A 20,262-nucleotide genomic window follows, 5' to 3' on the forward strand; every position below is an offset into this window, starting at 1 on the left:
GGCCCTGCCGCGCGGGGTTGGGCACGGCGTTGGCCGGGCCCCGTAGCCATTCCCGGTCGGGGAGCGCGGCCAGGCCGACCATCGCGAAGAGTTAGCAAAATAGCCGCGTTCCGGAGTGGGCCTGGTGATGGCAAGACCGTTAAAAACCCATTCTCAAAGCAGGAAAAGGGACAACGCTTTCAGAGGTTTCGGGATATTGGTTTGCAAGTGCAAAGTTACAGCCACTGCAAAGAAAAACTTTGTTTTTTCCTCAAAATCTTGGCTGCAGGTTCTTCAGGGGATATAGTGGACCATTTCTTGCTGACCACGTATAAAGTTTTGAGAAGTGGGGTTAATGTTTACCTGCTGCTGCTCATTGAGAGACGAAGGTTCAATGTTAATTCACTGGACTGTTTTTGACTGGTAGCATGTTCCTAGGCTGTTTTGTATGAGGGAAATACCTCGGTTCTGGTAATACAATGAGTTAAGTGTAGTAATTGTTTTTTTTTATGGCAGTCTGAATCCTAATTTTTTAGTTTGTGCTTAAGTTGTTGTAAATAAAACACTGCAGTAGGACCATGTTGCTTCAGAAGTTGTCAGCCTTTGAAGGTCTTGGCTTGAAGATCACTCAGTGTTTAAACTAAGTTTTCATTAGAACACCTTTATTTTATAGACATTCTGGAATGGCCTCAGTCAAAATGTGCTCAGAGCAGCATCCAGCAGAAAATATGCGTGAGTATTTGCTTGCTTTTTCATGTTTGGTTGTTTAATATTTATATATTGATGTTTATAGCTCTCTTTGTGACACCAGAACTGATTATTGGGATCAGAGATGGATTAACAGAGCAAAACCATCAAGATAAAACTAGAACCTATGCAGATAAGTTTTCTAAGGCTGTTTCTTTAGGTCTTGTTTCTCCAAGGGAAGCTTAAGAATTACATTTCCCCCCTTCTCCCACCACCAGCAGCATCCTCAAAATGTGGATGGTTGAGGGGTTTTATTTAAAAACCTTCAAACAGCTTCTGCATTTTAGATGCTCATTGTACTTGTTGGAAGATAATGTGAGAAGAGCAGCAGTTAATTGTGTAAGTTAGTCAGATGATTCGTGGCTGGTGCTGATTCAGGACACAGAGTGGGAGATCTGTTTGTGTTAGGAAGACTGCCCAGTTCTGGTTAGCACAGAGAGACAGATCACTGCTTTGGGTTCTTTGAACTGGAGTTAGAGCCACCTAGGGAGCGAGTTAGGATCTGTCTTGGGGAGTGAGATGATGATATCCTGGTAATAAAGGTGGTCCTGCTCTGCCTTCAGTATGCTTTCTCCATCCCAGAACATGGGTTTTTTAAAAGGCAGGCCTATTATTCAGGAGTTCTTTCTGATCTTGAAGGAGCAATACACCCTTCCTAGAAAGGAGGAGGAGAAGGTTCAAACCTGTCTTGTGCAAGAACCACTCTCCCCAGAATGAGTTTGTTGCTCCTCAGGATCAGGTAGATGGTTATCTTTGGCTCTGGCTCAAAGAACCCTGCATGGGTTTAGTAATTTGTAACCTTTCTGTAATCTTCTATTTGTGCTAAGCAATGATAAATAAACCAATACAATTTATTATTAGCATTTTGACTCCAGGTGAACTTTTCCAAACAAGTTTGAACAGCAAAAGTAACCCAAAACAAGTCCTGTTTGTGTAGAGACAGAATTAGCCATAACTTTATGTCAAAACTCTTAAGGGATGTTGAGATATTGCAGTACAGATTATTCTGGTGAAGAATATTATTTTATATGCTTATTTAAACAAGTGAGGATTTAGCTATCGGTGATCTGATTGAAAACAGAGGCACCAGCTTAAATTCCTCTGTAAGTCAGCAAACACTTTGGTTCAGACTACAGTGTGTGTTCTTCAACACCTAGTGGAAAATCGCTTTGTCCTGTGTTCAGGTTAGAAGGTTTTTTGCTATGTAGTTATTTTCCTTTAGTAGTAACTTTGTATTTCCCATAATCTGCTTTGCAGCTCAGAAGCAATTAAAGGTGCCGTTATTGGAATTGATTTGGGCACAACCAACTCCTGCGTGGCAGTTATGGAAGGAAAGCAAGCAAAAGTAAGTAAAAAATGAATACCACACGCAATCCCAGACTGGTTTGGGTTGAAGGGACCTTAAAGCTCAACCAGTTCCACCCCCCTGCCAAGGGAAGGGACACCTTCCACTAGACCAGCATGCAGGGACATTCCTGGAAGTTGAATGTCCAACTCAGTGCTCTCAGAGGCACTGGTTTTGATGACACCCTGTCCTGTTTTTTCCATAGGTGCTGGAAAACTCTGAAGGTGCCAGGACAACCCCTTCAGTCGTTGCATTCACAGGCGATGGCGAGCGCTTGGTTGGGATGCCGGCAAAGCGGCAGGCAGTAACTAACCCCCACAACACCTTCTACGCCACCAAGCGTCTCATCGGGCGGCGCTACGACGATTCTGAAGTGAAGAAGGATATGTAAGTGAAGGGGGGGAGAGCAGTTCCACTCCCAGCAGGAACACACAAAACAATGCTGTGTAACATGACCTGTTAGGTTTTGAAATACACGCCTCTTCTGGCTGAAGTAGTTACACATTCGTGTCTCAAAGTTTTGTTGCTTGTATTCTGAGGGCTGTACTCTTATCTGGTTACATTAGTGGCTGTTTATCTGAAGGCTTTCAGAGAAGAAGAATAAAGCTTTGCTGATGCTCTGTGGGATGGTCAGCATCTGCCAAAGAAGACTTTTCTCATTCTTGAGGGTGTTTACAAGCAAAGCTGTATCATTATACCTAAGGCTTATGGTGGAACGATGTAGCAGGAGTAGTATATTGGTACTTCCGTGACTCTTTGAATCTGAGGCTGCTGTTGGCAAGTTCAGTGTTCTTTGTCTAGAATTTGTACCTGTTCATCTGCTGACACTAATGGCTGGGTGGTTGCTGTGTCTGATAAATTGACTCTGGAATTCTTCTGTTTTTCAGTAAGAATGTTCCATTTAAAATTGTCCGTGCCTCCAATGGTGATGCCTGGGTAGAGGCTCATGGGAAACTCTATTCTCCAAGCCAGATCGGTGCCTTCGTACTAATGAAGATGAAGGAAACTGCAGGTTGGTACAGCTTGGTCTTTGCCATCTGTGTGCCCAAGTATGTCCTTGGTGCTGGGCTGTGGTAAATGGGCTGCAGCCATAAAGGCACTGTTTTGGGACGGGAGTCATGCTGTAGCAGACCCTTCATGGGGCAGACTCTGGAAGGGGACAAGTATGGGCTGTTAAAAAGCCTTAAGAAAGATCAGACATTGAGATGCTGGAACAGATTGCCCTGAGAAGCTGTGGCTGCCCTATCCCTGGCAGTGTTCAAGGCTGGCTTGGACAGAGCTTGGAACAAACTGCTCTAGTCAAAAGGCAGGGGGTTGGAACTGGGTGAGTTTTAAGGTCTCTTCCAGCTCACACGATTCTATGATCAGTGCCTACCTCAATCTCTGATGTCTAGCAACACGTTAGTGCTTTACTTAAAACTTACTTGTATCAGAATTGCATACAAATTGAGTTGATACTCAATTTGAATTGCATACACATTCACTCAGAAGGGGGAGCTCCTTTTCCTTGTAAGCTGCAGTCCTTGTGCCTTCCTGGCTGCGGCTGAGCATGTGCTTGTGACAGCTAGGGGGTTAAGTGGCTTCGTTCTTATTCAGCTGCTAGATATGTATCAAGAAAGGGGCCAGATTGTCAGGCTTATTGAATAGCTTCTTAGCCAGTGGTGGCTTCAGATCTTCACTAGGGCAAAATATCCATTGGCTTGGAGAATTTTCTTTTTTCTCCTTGTCAGTTCCTGATTGCGTTCTGGGGAAGGTGAGTATAATACATAGGGACAGTGATTGCCTTCCACAACCTCCTTTGGTAAATGTGTATTCAGAGTTGGGTCCTGGGTTCTAGCTAAAGCTGCACCCAAGAGTAAAATATGAGTATGTGGTACGGGAACGTTTATATATGATGAACCTGACCTACTCCAACAATGGTGTTCCTCTGATTTAAGCAGGGGTCTGCTTCCTCTAGATCTATTGGCCTTTCTGTATTGGCCAGGCTATTTATGTAGTCTGGGTGCTACATGAATTCAAGTATGGAATGACCTGGCTTTGTAAGCAATATAGAGGAAGACTTGTGACCTTAAATTAGGGTGTAATACAGGTTTTTCTTGACTTACCTCAAATGCTTATAAAGTTAGTACATGTACATTATTTGTACTGTGTAAATGTTACTGACAGAATACTCTATAATAGGGTGCAAATGAATAAGTTTTAAGTGTATCACATCTTGAGTACTCCAAAGAAATGGAAACAACTTCAGCTTCACACACTTAAAAGATAAGCTCTAGGATGAGTTCTCGCTCACTAGTGGCATCCAGTCACTGACTGAATTGCAGAGGTGCTTTGCTGTTTTGTCAGAAGCCCACAAACTGCCATTGTTACGTGGAAGGACTTCATTCCTGCATGGCTCCTTCTGCACCTTCCCACAAAGCAGCAAGTTCTTGGGCAGCAAGCCTATGTTGTGCTTTTAGTTCAGGAAAATGATTTCAAACTACGTAATAACAGTTTGGTAGTGTTCTTATTTTATAAGAGTAACTTTCTTTTTTGTCTCCTTTTTCTTGCAGAAAATTACCTGGGACATGCTGCAAAGAATGCTGTGATCACAGTCCCTGCTTACTTCAATGATTCTCAGAGACAGGTATTCACCAAGCTGTGAAGTTTTGAGGCTTATAAATTGCATTCAGTTTCTCTCGGTAGTCAGCACTCTTCCTCTTTTTTTTCCTCAGGCTACAAAAGATGCTGGGCAGATCGCAGGCTTGAATGTTTTGAGGGTGATTAATGAACCAACAGCAGCTGCACTTGCCTATGGTCTGGACAAGTCTGAAGACAAAGTGTAAGTGCCTATTCATTACACCTACCCTATGTTTAAATAAGTATGCTGTAATTTGCTTTGTAAATGCTGCTTCTGCTTTCTGTTCTTTAAAATCAGTGGTTGGAGTTCTGCCAGAGTAGACTCACAGCTGTGAGTCAGCGCTGTGTAATGTCACCTCTGTTCATGCCAACCGTACTTGTTAAAGAAAGTGAGTTCATAACTTGCAGCTACAACTTCATTATCAAAGCAGAATGTCAATTATCTTACCTGCTGGTAGCAGTGAGAGGTGTGGCTAAGGACAGCCTGGTGAGGGGCTGCCACCACTGGTGCTGAAGTGTGGCACAAGAAGTATGCTGAAGTTTGGTGACTTGTGTCTACAGCTTGATCTTCTTCCTGACTGCATTCAGCCTCCAGGGTGGTTCTACAAAAGCAGGGGGGTTGCTACAGGTTTTGTATTCCTCATGTAGATTATAGTGCTGTGAAAACCTCACATTTTGAAAAACGTATCATAAATGGTTCTGGTGTCCCTGCCCTTGTTACTGCATGTGAGCATGTCTTTTTGAAGAAGGAGGAGCTGCCCTCTCTGAACTAATAGGCAAGGTTAAGCACTGTGGAGCACATCTTTCAGAGAAGACTTCCATGTGGAGTGTTTGAGGAATGCATGCACTGTGTCATTTGTTTATTGCTGTCTTTAGAGAGTCTTTTAGCTTTAGTGGACAGCAAAATGAAGTCTGCACACTTCATCTCCTGAAGAGAGTTATTTTCTAGCCACACAACTTTGGAAAGTCATGTATTTCTGTGTCTGTTCTTGCAGTATTGCAGTCTATGACTTGGGTGGTGGCACTTTCGATATTTCCATTTTGGAAATCCAGAAGGGAGTCTTCGAGGTGAAGTCCACCAATGGTGACACTTTCTTAGGTGGAGAAGATTTTGACCAGGCTTTGCTACAGTATATTGTTAAAGAGTTCAAGAGAGAGGTAAGGTGTCTCTTCAGAATTCAGTCTTGTGTTATACTTTTCAAAGCCACTTAACTTCTATAGAAGAATGGGAAGTTTCTTCAGTTATTAGGACTTGGTTAGTCACCTGTCAGTTGAAATGTAAGAGTATTAGACACCTGTTAGCTTGGCTTCCAGTTCTTACACTTGTTTTCTTGAGGTGGAGTATTCCTCTCCTGGAAAACACAGAATAGCAAGACTCCTGCCTCTTTTCCCCTACTGTAGCAGGACCAACTTGTACACATGCTGCTTGCTTCTGTTAATAAAAATCTGTGGTCCAATTGAATGTGTCAGCACCCATGCATACAATACAGGGTTGAGTGTCAGAAACTGAAATGTAATTCCAACTCCTTTGCTAATTCAGTTCTCGCTTTATATTCTGTGTTGGAACAGCTTTTCCAAGCTTTAATCTGTAGTCTCCACTTATAAAGTAGAGGGCCAGCATATGTTTGTGAAATGCTAAATGCATTTGCCGGAAGTGAGAGATCAGCAGAAGTGCACATATCTGGCTGTATTTCTGTAGACATCTTTACAGTCAAGAGAGATAGGCAGGTGAACTGCAGCAGAGAAAAGCTCTCCATGACCCCTGTGCAAAAGCTGAGTCTCTTAACCCGTATTGTTTTTCACTCAGACGGGTGTTGACCTGACTAAAGACAACATGGCCCTTCAGAGGGTGAGAGAAGCATCGGAGAAAGCCAAGTGTGAGCTTTCATCATCTGTGCAGGTAGGTGGCTGGGTTCAAAGCAGTCCAGTGGAGTATTTTACACTGAGTTTTGCATTATTTTTGTTTGTGAAGGTCTATGAAATTGCTGCTTTTTCTTGCGGTGGCGGAACAAGCTTCCATGTAATCAAATGGCATCACTTTAAGACTTTAGGAGAAGTTAGCTGTCAGAAGCTGAGAATGTTAGTGGGTTCTGCCTTTCTTCTGGCACCATGTTTTCCAGTCTTGCAGGGAACATGGCCTTGTTCCCAACTTACGTATTTCAGAAGCATGGGCATCAGGGAATATAGCTGTAGCTAGTACTGCTGGGTGCAAGCAGTTCCAAAGCTTGGTGTTACTCATTCCACTGAAAAAGCTAATGTTTCTAATAGGAAATAATTTCTATAAAGAATCTTTACTTATTTGCCTATAGAAGGGTTGTCCAGACAATAAGCAATGTACACCCCCTTTCTTTCTTTTCCATCTACTTTGTATATTAATGCAGTTAAGCATGTCCTTTTATTCACTACTGAATAAGGAGCTGGAGAAGCAGCAAGTTGGGGGTATAATAGCCTTGCTTAAGTGAAATTAAGGTCAATTATATAGTAATTGAAATGGGGATTCTGCCAGTTTCTAGGTTCTGAATAAACATTTTTTTTTTATGGTGGTCTTTTTGTTGGCCAGTGGGGAGCTCATAGCAAGAAGTTTAGACCAGTCACAATGGATGCATAGTTCTGCCAGAGACATAGCAGGCTCTGTTTTACTAGCTCAAGAGTTGGCAAATGCAGTCTTTTCATACCAGGAAAAACTGGATTCCTTAACTCTTCAGCAGGGAAGGGAAAAACAGCTTGCTTTTGGCCCTATTTCCCCTAGTATTTTTGACCATGCTTTATAAAGTGAATGTGCACCCCTAGTTAGTAACATGGATTTAGTTTAAGTTGTATAAACTTAATCTCTAGAGCTTAAACCATAGATGTGTTTAATGGCTTTGATTTGTAGTATCTTCTATTGTCAGCATGACTCAGCACTTGAACAAGATGGTTTTGGTATAAGATTTGCTTTAAAAATCCAGCATGTGAATTCACAAATAGCCATAAGAAGTGGGGGTTATGGTCCCTGGCACTGGTGAACTATGTGTTGAATGGCAATGGACTGGCTGTTGAACATGAGCTATTTGCATTTAGAAAACATTTAGTCATGAATTATTTCTTTCAAGTAGTTTTCCTTATACAAAATGTTAAGTCATTTGGCAAAATCTTCTGGAACTCTGATGATGGTCTTTGTTTTGCACTAAAGGAAAAGGATATAGAAATAAAAGATCTCAAAATAACACAGTATCAAAATTGGAACTTAACAGTTGTAACCATGAGATGTGCAACAAAATAATTTTCCTGTCACTTGTCTGAAACATCAAACATAGAAGTATGCCTGCTGCCACTTAAAGATTGGGCTTCAGGCTGAACAGACACCTGAATGCTTCAATACAGACAGAACAGAACCTGTAACTTGATCTAAAACTTGTATGTAGCTGCTTTATTTTCCATTCCTGGTTTTCACTCCATGTCTGTTTCTGTGCAGACTGATATCAACTTGCCATACCTTACTATGGATGCCTCTGGACCAAAGCACTTGAACATGAAGCTGAGTCGCTCGCAGTTTGAGGGCATTGTAGCTGATCTGATCAAAAGGACAGTAGCGCCATGCCAGAAAGCCATGCAGGATGCTGAAGTCAGCAAGAGTGACATTGGTGAAGTCATCCTCGTCGGTGGCATGACCAGAATGCCAAAGGTATGAGATAAGTTCCTCTTAGAGGCAGAACTGGCACAGCTACGCACTGCTTCCTGTTGGGGTGATCTGTAACAGAAGTTGGGAGTCTGGTAACTTCAGAGCTCCAGCAGCTGAGGGCCCCCAGGAGCAAAGCAGATGTGCTAAGTAGTCACATCAAAGGAATGGCAAGGGCCTCTCTCATCCTGTTTAACTGGCTCAGCTTGGATCTGGGGGCTGAGTTGCGCTTTACAAAGACAACTGGGAGGTATTAGGAGTTGAAAATTCAGCTTGGCTTTCTGATGTGGACTGAACATGAGCAGCACTATTCAGATACCCAGGGTGTCTTCTCTTGTTATGGACTTCAGTGTGTGATAAAGGTACACTTCAGTGACAATAACCTATTGACAATCTTTGCCTTCCAGTGGATTTCTTCCCCTGTATAGAGTAGTTATGGCTAGCTGTGAAGTACAGTGAGCACTTTGCTCAAGTCCCATCAGCAAGATGACTCTGTTACCTGCTGGTTGCACATACTCAGCTGCCTGTTTGAGGCTGGGTCTTGTCAAGCATATTTAACTGGCTGTTCCACACGCTTGTTACCTAACACATGGCCCTTGTATTCTGTGGCAGTAAGCACCAACAGGTAATCTAGAAGCTTGCTCTGCAGACATGCACCATCTTGCAGGTAAGGTGCTGTCTGCCAGTGATTTACTATTCTTGTTCATAGCAGTACAGACTGCTGCTTAGCTCTGCTGGAGTCAGAGCTGAACGTGTGTGTACACTGCTCCCTTCAAGGATACGGCTTGTCCTTTGTTGCAGAGATCATCAAAATCTCGTTCCATAGGGATTTGTCAGGCTTGGGTTGCTTGCTGTTAAGATTTGTGGTTTGCAGGTCCTTTTCTGGGATAGTAGGTGTGCACGTGGTCCTGCTTGGGGTTGATTTGTGTTTGGTGGTCGGGTTTTTTCCTCCCTGTGTTAAATGAGCCTGGTGGCTGGAGGTGATATTACTGTGTGCAGAAAGTCACCAGGCAGGGGAACCAAGATAAACAGAAGCTGCTGCTCTGGCCAAAGCTCACGTGGCGTAACTATGCTATACTTCCTTGAAGTCCCTGCTGTTCCAGCTGGATAAGGGAAAAATGGCATAGTTAGCTGCATATAAAGTGCTGAAAAACACTTCTGGAAGTGGGAAAGCCCTCCCTGAAACATAGTGTATTCTTTGGGGGTGAAAGACAGTGCTTAAATACTGACTTTATTTTGTATTATTATTATTTTTACTTTTTTACCCCTTATTTTTAACCCCTGGCATCTGTGGCTTTGAGCTTACATCAGGCGTTCCTGAGTGCCTGTAGTTACAGCTCTGGCTCCAAAGCAGTGCTGATGCATTGCACAGAGTCTTCTCTGTGTACGCTGTGTTCATTTCCCCCTGGTAGGAGTTGGATGTGCCTTCTTTGGAGCACTCACGTGGCCACTGCTCCAGGAAACGTACAGTGGGTGGTTAGAAGTAATGTTTCTTTCATACTGTAAAATGTGCCTCTAGAGGGAAAGACTTGCACTTAATTATATGCTGATACAGAAAGTGTCTTCTTCTGTAATGAACACTCTCAGCAGATGCTTCTTGGCTTAACTGCAGAGGAGCTGGACTTCTGCTTACAGCAGTTTTCCAGGCTCACCTGTGCCACATGTGCCTGACAAGTGTACTTGAAGAAGAGGGAAGCTGTGAGGGGGAACCAAGTCCCACACCTTCCTCTTGCAAGGCAGAGGAGTGGACTACTGAGCTGTGCTCTCCTGCAGACACCTGCCTGCGTTCCCTTCTAGACACTTCGCTAGTAGGTCTGTTGCAATCATGAGCACATCCAGCCAAAAGGGCAGAGCTAATAACAGAGCTCAGCAAATGTAGCAAATCTACTTCTGGTGAAACAAGCCCATTAAGTAAAAAGTTTGAAAATAGTGCACTTCGTACGTTTTCCTTTTAATTTTTCCCCCTCCCCTTTATTACACACAAACAAGATGAACCATCCTTCTGCTCTGTGTGTGTTTTACCTTCCCTGTGCTCTGCCTCCACAGCTGTCCTGTCCTTGGCAGCTCTGTTCTGCCCAATGTTGGCTTGTACACGCTTCCGAGGAGCAGTCCTTGACTCCTGCTTGATAAGATCCCTTCTTGGCTAGTGAAAGGACTGATGTAGGTTAACTTGCAGCTGGCAAACTAGATAGCAAGCACATCCTCAGAGAAGGGGTTGTCTAGACTGAAATGAGTGTATTTAACAGGGTGCGTGGAAGATGAGGAATTAGGGAACAGTTCCAAACCTGAAGCTTGGTGTCTTTGATGTGCCACAGGGTTATGTGGCAGCAGAAGCATAAAGATTCAAACCTTTAGCCAAGGTGGCATGTTCATGTGGCCACAGCACTGAGTGGTGATGGTTCACTCTTCATCTGAGCTGTGCTTTCTCTCCATTCAGGTGCAGCAGACTGTACAGGATCTGTTTGGCCGTGCTCCTAGCAAAGCTGTTAATCCCGATGAAGCTGTTGCTATTGGTGCAGCTATTCAAGGTGGTGTGTTAGCTGGTGACGTTACTGACGTGCTGCTGCTGGATGTAACTCCCCTCTCCTTGGGGATTGAGACACTGGGAGGTGTCTTCACAAAGCTCATCAACAGGAATACTACCATACCAACAAAGAAGAGCCAGGTACAACTTGACTCTAGATGGGTGGGTCTTTTGTGGTGGTCTCAAACACCTAGTGAAGGCTGCCCAAATCATCCCAGTAGATAGTCTTGTTTCCTCCTCATCCAGCAAGGAAAAACGGCACAGAAATTGGGTTTAATGCCAGCCACTGAGTGTCTGTGATGATTAGTGTGCCCAAGAGGGAGAGGTGAGTTGAGTTAACGTGTACCAGTGTACCTCAGGATGTCTGTGACTTGGTCAGGGTTGCAGTCTGTGTGCCATGATGTTAACTGTCAACACATCATTCTGAAGAAGAATTGTGTGGAGACCTTCTGTAACTGAGCACCACGCTCCTTTGAGACCACCTTTCTTGGGCTGCATGCCTTGAAGGGATTACTTTTTCCCCTGTTTTGTACAGCCCTAGTAGACTTGGGTGTGATCCTTTCTTTGCCTTGTCTGGCTCTGCTGGTGTGTGCTGTGACTGATAACCTTGGTTCTGTCTGGGGTGTGGGGCTGTGTCGAGGGAAACGTGGCTGGCTGCCTGCCACTGGAGCCTACTGGTGGTGTGGCGTGGCCAGTCTGTGTGCTCAAGTGCATGTAGGACAAAATGCCAATGAGTTTGGCTGTTGCAAGTCTTGATGCCTCAGTGTTTTGTCAGAGGAACAGGGGAAAAACAAGTATGTAATGATTCTTTCTCTCTTCCAAGTAGCTTCTCTTCATTTCTTGTTTAGTCAGCTTCTAACTGCATCAGTTCATGTGTTGCAATTTACTAACTATCCCGTAACTTTCTGTTTCTTTTCCATAGGTGTTTTCCACAGCTGCTGATGGGCAAACACAAGTGGAGATTAAAGTATGCCAGGGAGAGAGAGAGATGGCTAGTGACAACAAACTTCTTGGCCAGTTCACATTGGTACGTTGGCTACTCAGTCTTCATGACCTTAGGCTTGACTTTCAGAGCCTTCTCTATTTCAGCTGACCCCTGAAGACAATGTTGAGGCAGAGTCATCTTACAGAAGGCACTTGACCCTGTTTGTAGTAAAAAAGCAGCTTCTTAAGGCATAGCCTAGTTCTGGGACAGCCTTTCAACAGGAGGAGAGCAACCAGCATTTAACATGGAGCTCAAATATTTCTCAGTAGTCTTATGTGGCACAGGGTCTACTGCAGCATGAGGGCCTGGTCAACTAAAAGGGCTGTCTTTCTTTACTTCTGGGCACAAAGAGCTCTGTAGGCCTGTGCAGCAGATAACCTGAATGCTGGCCTTCTCTGGTGTTGCAAAGGCAAGACTTGGAGCAGGCTCTATGATACCTGCAGTCCCCAGGATAGCCCATTTCTAGCCTGGAACTGTGGCTGCCTGTCTCCTTACACAGAATTGGTTTGGTAAGTGTTGGCAAAGTTTGGCACCATTATAACTGTTTGTCCAAACTTCCTGTTGATAGGAAGAGCCCCACAAAAAGAAAGGGCCTTGCCTTTTCTTTTGCACTTTTGAAGGAGGCTGTACTGCCTGTCACTCTTAAAATGGTTGCCTCAGAGGTAGTTGGTTTATGTCCGTAACTGAGGAAGTAGAACATCCAGCTATGTCCATGGAAGAGGGGCTTATTTAGCAATGAAGCAGAACCTGTTTCACCTTGAAACCAAACCTGGGGCTACCTCTTGTGGTTTCTGTGCACTTGTCCTGGGTAGAAATCCGTATCCTGTTAAATCAGTCAAAATACTACAATCACCACATGATGCCAACACGTATGTAGAGGATTTGGCTCTGAGGGTTAGTTAATAGTTGATCTGAGCAACCTGCTCTAGTGGAAGATGTCCCTGCCTGTGGCAGGGGTTGGAACTGGGTGAGCTTTAAGGTCCTTTCCAACCCAAACCAGTCTGTGATTCAGCTGACAGATCACCAAGATAACTTGCCCAGCCTTGGAGCCTCATACCTTGAGCTCATGTTCATGTGGGATCTAATGACAAAGTACTTTTTGCTCTCAGGTTGGGATTCCTCCAGCACCACGTGGAGTGCCCCAGATTGAGGTCACTTTTGACATTGATGCTAACGGTATCGTTCATGTGTCAGCCAAGGACAAAGGCACTGGCCGTGAACAGCAGAGTAAGTGCTCTGGGATGCTGCCTAGGGAGGAGGAGGAGGAAGGGTGCGGAGCAGTGATGGTGCCATAGCATGCTGGGCACTGAGGGGAACACTGGGTGACTCCAAAGGTGCTGCCTTGATGGGCATCCCAGATGCCAGGAGTGGGGACTGTGCAGCATGTTACTTGATTAAGGGTAAGGATGACACAAGCAATCTGTTGCCAGCGTAGCATAGATGTGGTTGAAGTCACTTTAGCCTTAGTGCTTCCTGGAAGGGGAGCAAAGGCTTACTGCAAAACTAGGGAAAAAACTAGAGAAAGGAAGAAGTGACAATTGACCTGTAATTTCATTTCAAGGAAGTAAAGCTTCTGTAAACACATAGCACTCTGTTAGCCTGCTGTCAGACTGCCACTGATGGATGCTTAGGCAGAATATGCATCTGCCTTTACTAAGGAAGTCCTTGCTGGCAGAGTTTTACCACAGTCCAAGTCATTTTGCACTTGTGACGGTCCTTTCTTGGCCTTGCTGTCTGCTGTGATGGCTGAAGCAGTCTTTGCTGAAATTGGCCTCTGGGGTTCCCTGTAGGGATCAGCTGTGCCTCAGTCCCCAGAGGTGCTTGTGGAGTAGGGCTCCTGCTGCCTTACTGGGTTTCCTGTGTCACTGGGGAGCTTGGTGCAATGACATTCTGCCCTACGTTATCCTGAAGAGACAGAGATCAAGGTTTGGGAATCCAGCACCTTGTACAAGTTCTCAAGCTGTGCTCCTGGGCATGCTGCTCCTTTAGGAATGCCCTCTGCTAATGCAACAAGAGATTGCTGTCTGTTTGTGGCTGCCTGCATGAAGGGGCCAGCTTTTAAGAAAGAAATCAAATTAGGAAGATCTCAGTTGAATTCAAGCCATGGCACATACAGATGAGCATATCAGCCCTGTGCCAAGACCCTGTTTTGTTTCTAATTACTCCATCACAGAGGAGTTGAAATCCAGGTATTCTGAAGCAGCAGGTATTTTGCCTAACCACATTGTTCGTTTTCAGCCATTTAGGCTGGCAACATCTCTAAATGGCAGGGGGCTTGGGGACTTGAAGCTATTACTATACTTTGCTCTGTAGTACAGTGAAATGTTAGGCCCAGTGTTCTGGGGTAATGGTAGCTGACATTTTCTAGAGCTCTGTTGTGGGCTCAGAACATTCATTGGAACCATTTGTAGATTCCCCTGATACAGAATAATCTCTTGTGCCTCAAACTGGGAAGGTATATGCTGCTCTTCAGCATGCTGCCAGGCTTTTGGCAGAAATCTATTACCAAACCTACACTGCTTGTTACTTTGATTTCCTTGTACGTTTCTGATGGGTGGCAGCCTTTTACCTCTGAATAAACATCTCCTGATATTAGGCAACCAGGATTTTTTAGCTGCCTCCTTGTATGCAGACGTGGTCCTAATTATAAAGCTGAGCTGCTCATCCCACATCTGCACCCAAAGGAAACGTGTGTGTATGACTTTATTCAGGGTTATGTACCACTGACAAATACTATGTAGAAAACTTCTAATAAGGTTCTTGATACATCCTTTTTTGGACTTTGTGATATCCTGGGTGTTGGTCCTCTCTTTTGCAATGAAATTATGCTTTACTGCAGAAATTAGCTTAAATCTAGACTGTATTTTTTGGCACTAATGGAGGAGTTAAAAAGGGGGAGGGTGTTAAGAGCCTGCCCATAGAATCACACTATGCTCGCTTAAGGGCAGTGTGAGGAGCTGGGTGGGGAGTGTTGTCTTATCCTGCTACTAGCCTGGGCTGCTTTTCAACAGTGAAAGGAGTCTCTGTGCCCTTGTAAAACAATTCCTTCTGTTTGGATTTTTGTTGCTGGTTGGGGTTTTATTAGTTTTGTGGGTTTAACCTGCTGGAGTGCCCCTTTGGTCTGGGGGGCTTTGTGTGCACATGCACTTTCCAGGAGGACTGAAGAATGGTCAAAGTGATTTGCAGACCAGTGGGCAGAGCTGGAGAGTTCATAGATCTAAGATGTTAGGCTTTTATCTTGCCAGCAGCATCACTGCCTCTTCAAAGGCTGTCTTTGTACTCCCAGGAGGTCTTCACGGGTGCAGAGTCCCTGAGCAAAACTGCTGCTGTTGAGAGGTTTTGGGAAATAACTTCCTTTCCTCAAAGATGAGAGGACATTATTAATGCTTCTTCTCTAATGCAGTTGTTATCCAGTCTTCTGGCGGCCTTAGCAAAGATGAAATTGAGAACATGGTGAAGAATGCAGAGAAATATGCAGAGGAAGACAGGCGAAGGAAGGTAAAGTTCTGGTACCCTCCAGCTAGTGGGTACCTGCTGGTTATTGCCATTCTGTGCCATTAACTGCCTGCCTTTGAAGGAGCTGCAGGCTCTGGATTGGATAGTGTTGAGCTGTTACCTGAATATCTGCTTCCTTATATTCCGTTTACACTCCAGAGATGCAATACGGCTTATGCAGGGGCATTTGGATCTTGGGTGTGGGTTGGGTAGCTTGCCCTTTTTGACTAGCACTTTAATTCCTCCCTGAAGAATTCCTGGGATGTGGAGGCAGCAGTAAGCAGACTCACCTGCCTATTACTCATAGCAAAGAGCTTTGCAGATCTAGTTATGCTTTTTGTCATCAGTGCTCTTCACTGTCCAACTGCCTGTTATCTTGACTGTTGATTTGAAGCTAGCCTGCTGCAGCTGGGCTCTCACAGTGATGTTCCATTTAATGGAGGCAGTATGGGGACATTTAACCTACTTTCTCTGAGATTTGACTTTAAAGCTTAATTTATACAACCTGCCAAGCAACGCTGCACCTCAGCCTCTTTGTAAGTGGGAAGCTGCTTTACTTAGTGCTCAAAGTCTCACTGTGCATCTCGACTGCTGTATTCATCTGAGCACAGCAGTTGCCCTCAGTGCAGGTGGAGCCATCAAGAGGGGTTTGAAAGCCTCACTGACTTGGTCAAGAAAAGACTGACACTTGCCATGACTGAGTGACTGAACCTGTGATATACAAAGGATTAATGGTTGAAACTAATTGGTTTAATGAGGTTAATGCTAATGAATTATGCTACTAAATATAGAGCACTGATTTTTAAGCAGACACAAGACAGGCCTGCTCTGGGATATGGCACCAGTGTATGTTTAACATTTGCTAAAGCTGGCACACTGGATTCATCAACTTTGTGTTCTCCTGACCTGTAGAAACCTGCCTGAGGCATTCAGGCAGTGGTGTAAATATCTCCTGCAGTGCTGAAGGGATCAGAAGAGGACCGAAGGGGAGAGTGCATGGAATAAATTCACATGAAGCAGCATCTTCTTGTTTCTGAACCCCTACAGCCACAAAGCACTGGCTTATTAGCAGTTGTAGGTTAGATGGAGCTGATATTTGTTATCTAGCACAGTGGGGTTTTTCCACTGTTGAGATGCTACAAGCACTTGCAATAAGGGGATATGAATACAATAATCCAGTTTTAGTTGTCTCTAGTGCCCTCGTTGCTGAAGAAGCTTATTTACCAGAAGCTTTGTGCTTTCCTGAGGAGCAGAGCAGAGAGAGCTGTGCTGGCTCTGCAGTTGCTGGCTTTTTCAGTGTGACAGCAGTCATGCTGCATTAGTTTGCTTCTACTTCCAGAGAAGTGAGTTTGAGTGTGAAAGCATGAGGACTGGCTTGCACAGACTGCCTGTTTGGGCTTTCTGGTGCCAGAATACATCCAGATAAGCTTCGCTTGCATTTCTCCTTGCCATTAAGAAGGATCCTGGGTGGGAATTAGAATGGAGGTTGGCAGTTTGGGGAAAGAAATATCAGCTGTCACGTACATAGCTTGTGTCTCCAGTGGTGAGTGCAGCAGGCCCTTACGAGCTCTCTTACCCAGGAACGTGTGGAAGCTGTAAACATGGCTGAAGGCATCATCCACGATACAGAGTCTAAGATGGAGGAGTTCAAGGACCAGCTGCCAGCAGATGAGGTAGGTAGGTTCTGATCCTGAAATGGTAAAGGAGGTAAGATTCCTTACTAAGTCTTTGCTCAAACTCTCACTTAACTCATGGCTATGACTGGCAGCACCAACTCTGCCTATTTCCGTGCCATGGAAAGACAGCACAAAGCAAAGTCAGTGAATTCTGCTTTTTGCACTTGATGGGTGGGGTGAGCATGGCTGATGGGAGGGTGTAAGGACATGCTCAGAACAGCGTGGTTTAGATAAGAGCAAATACCCTATTTCAAAGCGCGAGTTCAGTGTCACTGAAGATCTGAGAGCCTGGGAAGCTGTTACTGAAAGATTTGTGTGTGAATTATGTCCTTGGCTTGGCCTTGTGGTGGTTTGATAAGAGCTGTACTGTAGCCTGTGCAAGAGGAGAGTTTCTCTCAAAAGCTGGAGTTGATGAACAGTGTCTACGTGGGTATTAGCAGAGGCACAAAGGCAAAGGGTCTGTGTGGTCCCAGTTGTACATACACAGGACCCAAGAACTCAGAGGTGATGCAAATCCACTTCAACTTTAATTCAGTTGGAGTGAAGTGGATATTTGGTATCAAGAGGGTGCTTTTTACACCTCTAAGTGACAGTTTAATATCTGCATTATGAATTTCAAAAGCCAAGTTTAAAACAGAGTGCACAGTCTTCAGATTAACAACTCTCAGAAGCAGAATGAAAGGGCTCTGAGGGGCGATGTGAGGCATTTGAGGGAACAGGATTATAGTTTATTGGTAAGTAGCCTCTGATCAGTTTAAATGCTGTTTTTCAGCCCAACTTCTTTCTCTAGGATGGATATTGGCTGACTGAGATTATGATCACGTGCGTTTTCTCTCACAGCATCACAGAGTCTAAGTTTCTGTTCCCTGCAGGGACTGCAAGGATTGTTTAGGGGTATTCAGCCCTATATAAAGGCAAAGCAGGTAGCAGTGCTTGGAAGACACCCTGTGCTGTCTGGGTGGAGATGTGGCCTGACACAGAAGGCATTGATGGCATTCCCCTTCCTGTGGGTCTGTGTAAGAGCTCTGCCCACGGTTTGACTGGGAGCTGCTGAGCAAGCACTGCTGCAGAGCTGTCCCCCAGTAACCTGCCTTCTCCAGCCTGCCCCTTGCAGCGTGCCAGGCTGACAGACCTGCCAGACCACGGGGAGGCTTTGGCAGATGGCTGCAGGGGCTGGAGGAGAGCGTATTGCTTTGGTTTGTCTCTCTGCTCCTTCTCCCACGTGCAACAAAGGGATTAAACAGGGTGGCAAACAGCCTTATGCGTTGGCTTTCTGACAGTGCCTTAAATATAGCTGAAAACCAGCTTTCTTTTCCCTTTAGCCTGGCTCCTGGGCTGACTGATGCACTGGTGAGGTGTGCCAGGGAGAGCAGCTCTCCTCCTTGGCGGGCTGTTCTCTCTCTGCAGGGCTTTCTGTCCTTGGCACCTCTGCTGAGACAGCAAACAAGGGGACCGATTAATGCCAACTGTGGCACATTTAGTGATGTGGACAGGTGCCCATTGGGAACTGAGCACAGTCGTAGTCCCTGCAGACCGTATGGCTCAGACTGAGACTTAATTTCATGGCTTCTGGCAAACAGAAATGGTAGTTTTGCTGTGGCCAGTAGGTGTGTGAAACAACAGTGAGCAAAATGCAGGATTTCATCATGGTTTCTGTGTCCTATTTGCAGTGCAACAAATTAAAGGAAGAAATTGCTAAAATGAGGGAACTTCTGGCTCGTAAAGATACTGAAACAGGAGAAAACATCAGGCAGGCAGCAACCAGCCTGCAGCAGGCTTCCCTGAAGCTCTTTGAAATGGCATACAAGAAGGTGGGTTCATGGTCCTTCCATCTTATAGCCCTCAGATGGGAGGAGTGGGTTGGAACACCAGACATGTCAGTTCAAGCTGCACTTGGAGGTAGTACCGAGTCTCAGCGCAGCTCCCTGTGGGTGTCACTTGCTGCCAGAGCAGCTGCAGGTGGTCAGGTAGGGTTGAAGGCATGAAGGCTTGGCCATCCTGCGTCCCAAGCAGTGTGTGATATTACTGTATAGTGTTACACGGGAAAGTGCTGGAAGCTCCCAATAGGAGCATCAAGAGCACAGGCGGGTCTTTCCCCTAAGTGTGTAGGGTGCCTAAGGAAGTAAAGTAACTCCTGGGCTTACTTTAAGGATGCCTGTAAAACAGGTTTCCTGTTCAGTCTGCCTAAATTACGGTAGTAAAGCCAACAGGGTTTCATTCCCAGTCTCCATCCCCATGACAGGTGCCCAGTTTGAGCCCTGGTGCCCAGGGGAGCCTCCCAGGGTGGCAGCAGCAGCACGCGCTGCCCGGCTGACCTTGGTGGCGCTAAGCTGTCCTTGCTGTGGAAAGCTGCTTTTCTGATGTCAAACTGAAGATGTTCAGTGCTGCAGTGTAAGCCCATTACATCCACTGGGAAAGCATCAAGAATGGAAAAATAATGTCTTTGTAGTAAGTCATGCAGAGATGAAGATTGTTTCTGTTCTCTAGTGGACAGTCACCCTTTTCACTGAAGGAAGGGTTTCTTCAGTCTAGAACTGACCTAAGCAGCTACCTAGGGGAAAAAAAGTCTAGGAGAAGCATTATGTTGTTACCTCGACTAATAAACCAACTCTTTCACAGATGGCCTCTGAACGAGAGGGTTCTGGAAGTCCAGGGGATCAGAAGGAAGAGAAGCAATAAGAAGTCTCTGTCTTGCCTTGACTAGAGTATGAAGAAGAGGTTGATTTTTCTTGACGCTTGGGAGAGAAGGGACCTTCCTGAGCAGCAATGGGCAGAATTCAGACTTACTGTGTTTTTGCAGTATTCTATATATAAAATTCTTTAATGTATAAACTTAGTGATGTGTCTGCTAGGTAAATTGTCACTTGATGAAAATTAATTCATGCCAGACAAAGTTAGGTCTCCACCGAGGCACCTGGGGACTCGCTAATCATATATTTCTGATACTTGCCACAATGGTGTATTAAATCTGATCTCTTAAGTCTGGAAACCATGTCACTAAATTGAAAGCAAGATGGAAGTCCTGCTGGAACTGGGAGGAGAGGAAAACCAGCATGGACCCTGCTTGTGGATGTGAGTACTTGGGAGCAGATGGTGAGGCCCGTGAGCAGCAGTGATGAGGCTGGTTCCATTGCTAGAGAACATTCAGAGCTGCAGCTAGGCTAGTGCCCTTCTTTGGAAGGAGAGGGGTTGCTTCAAACTTAGCTTGTAGCATCATTTCTTATGAAAGAGGCT

At 45.1% G+C, this 20,262-nt stretch overlaps 1 protein-coding gene across 1 annotated transcript; it reads left to right on the plus strand.

Moving 5' to 3' along the window:
- The first annotated feature begins 658 nt into the window (after positions 1-658).
- Positions 659-20,058, plus strand: HSPA9 (heat shock 70kDa protein 9 (mortalin)). The gene is made up of 16 exons (XM_010022117.1): positions 659-711; positions 1,984-2,071; positions 2,277-2,458; positions 2,959-3,083; positions 4,624-4,697; positions 4,786-4,892; positions 5,686-5,848; positions 6,498-6,590; positions 8,145-8,354; positions 10,786-11,013; positions 11,795-11,899; positions 12,967-13,084; positions 15,261-15,355; positions 16,933-17,025; positions 18,699-18,839; positions 19,648-20,058. The coding sequence occupies exons 2-16, from the start codon at positions 2,051-2,053 to the stop codon at positions 19,705-19,707; spliced, it is 1,815 nt and encodes a 604-aa protein (XP_010020419.1). The 5' UTR covers positions 659-711; positions 1,984-2,050; the 3' UTR covers positions 19,708-20,058.
- The last annotated feature ends 204 nt before the right edge of the window (positions 20,059-20,262 follow it).

This window comes from Nestor notabilis, unplaced genomic scaffold, assembly GCF_000696875.1.
Source record: "Nestor notabilis isolate BGI_N333 unplaced genomic scaffold, ASM69687v1 scaffold35839, whole genome shotgun sequence".
Lineage (NCBI taxonomy): Eukaryota > Metazoa > Chordata > Aves > Psittaciformes > Psittacidae > Nestor > Nestor notabilis.

Coding starts and splice junctions, on each gene's coding strand:
- HSPA9 (XM_010022117.1), top strand. CDS start 2,051: ATGGAAGGAAAGCAAGCAAAA. Junction 3,084..4,623: donor GAAGATGAAGGAAACTGCAG/GTTGGTACAGCT, acceptor TTTTTCTTGCAG/AAAATTACCTGGGACATGCT. Junction 15,356..16,932: donor AGGAAGACAGGCGAAGGAAG/GTAAAGTTCTGG, acceptor TCTCTTACCCAG/GAACGTGTGGAAGCTGTAAA.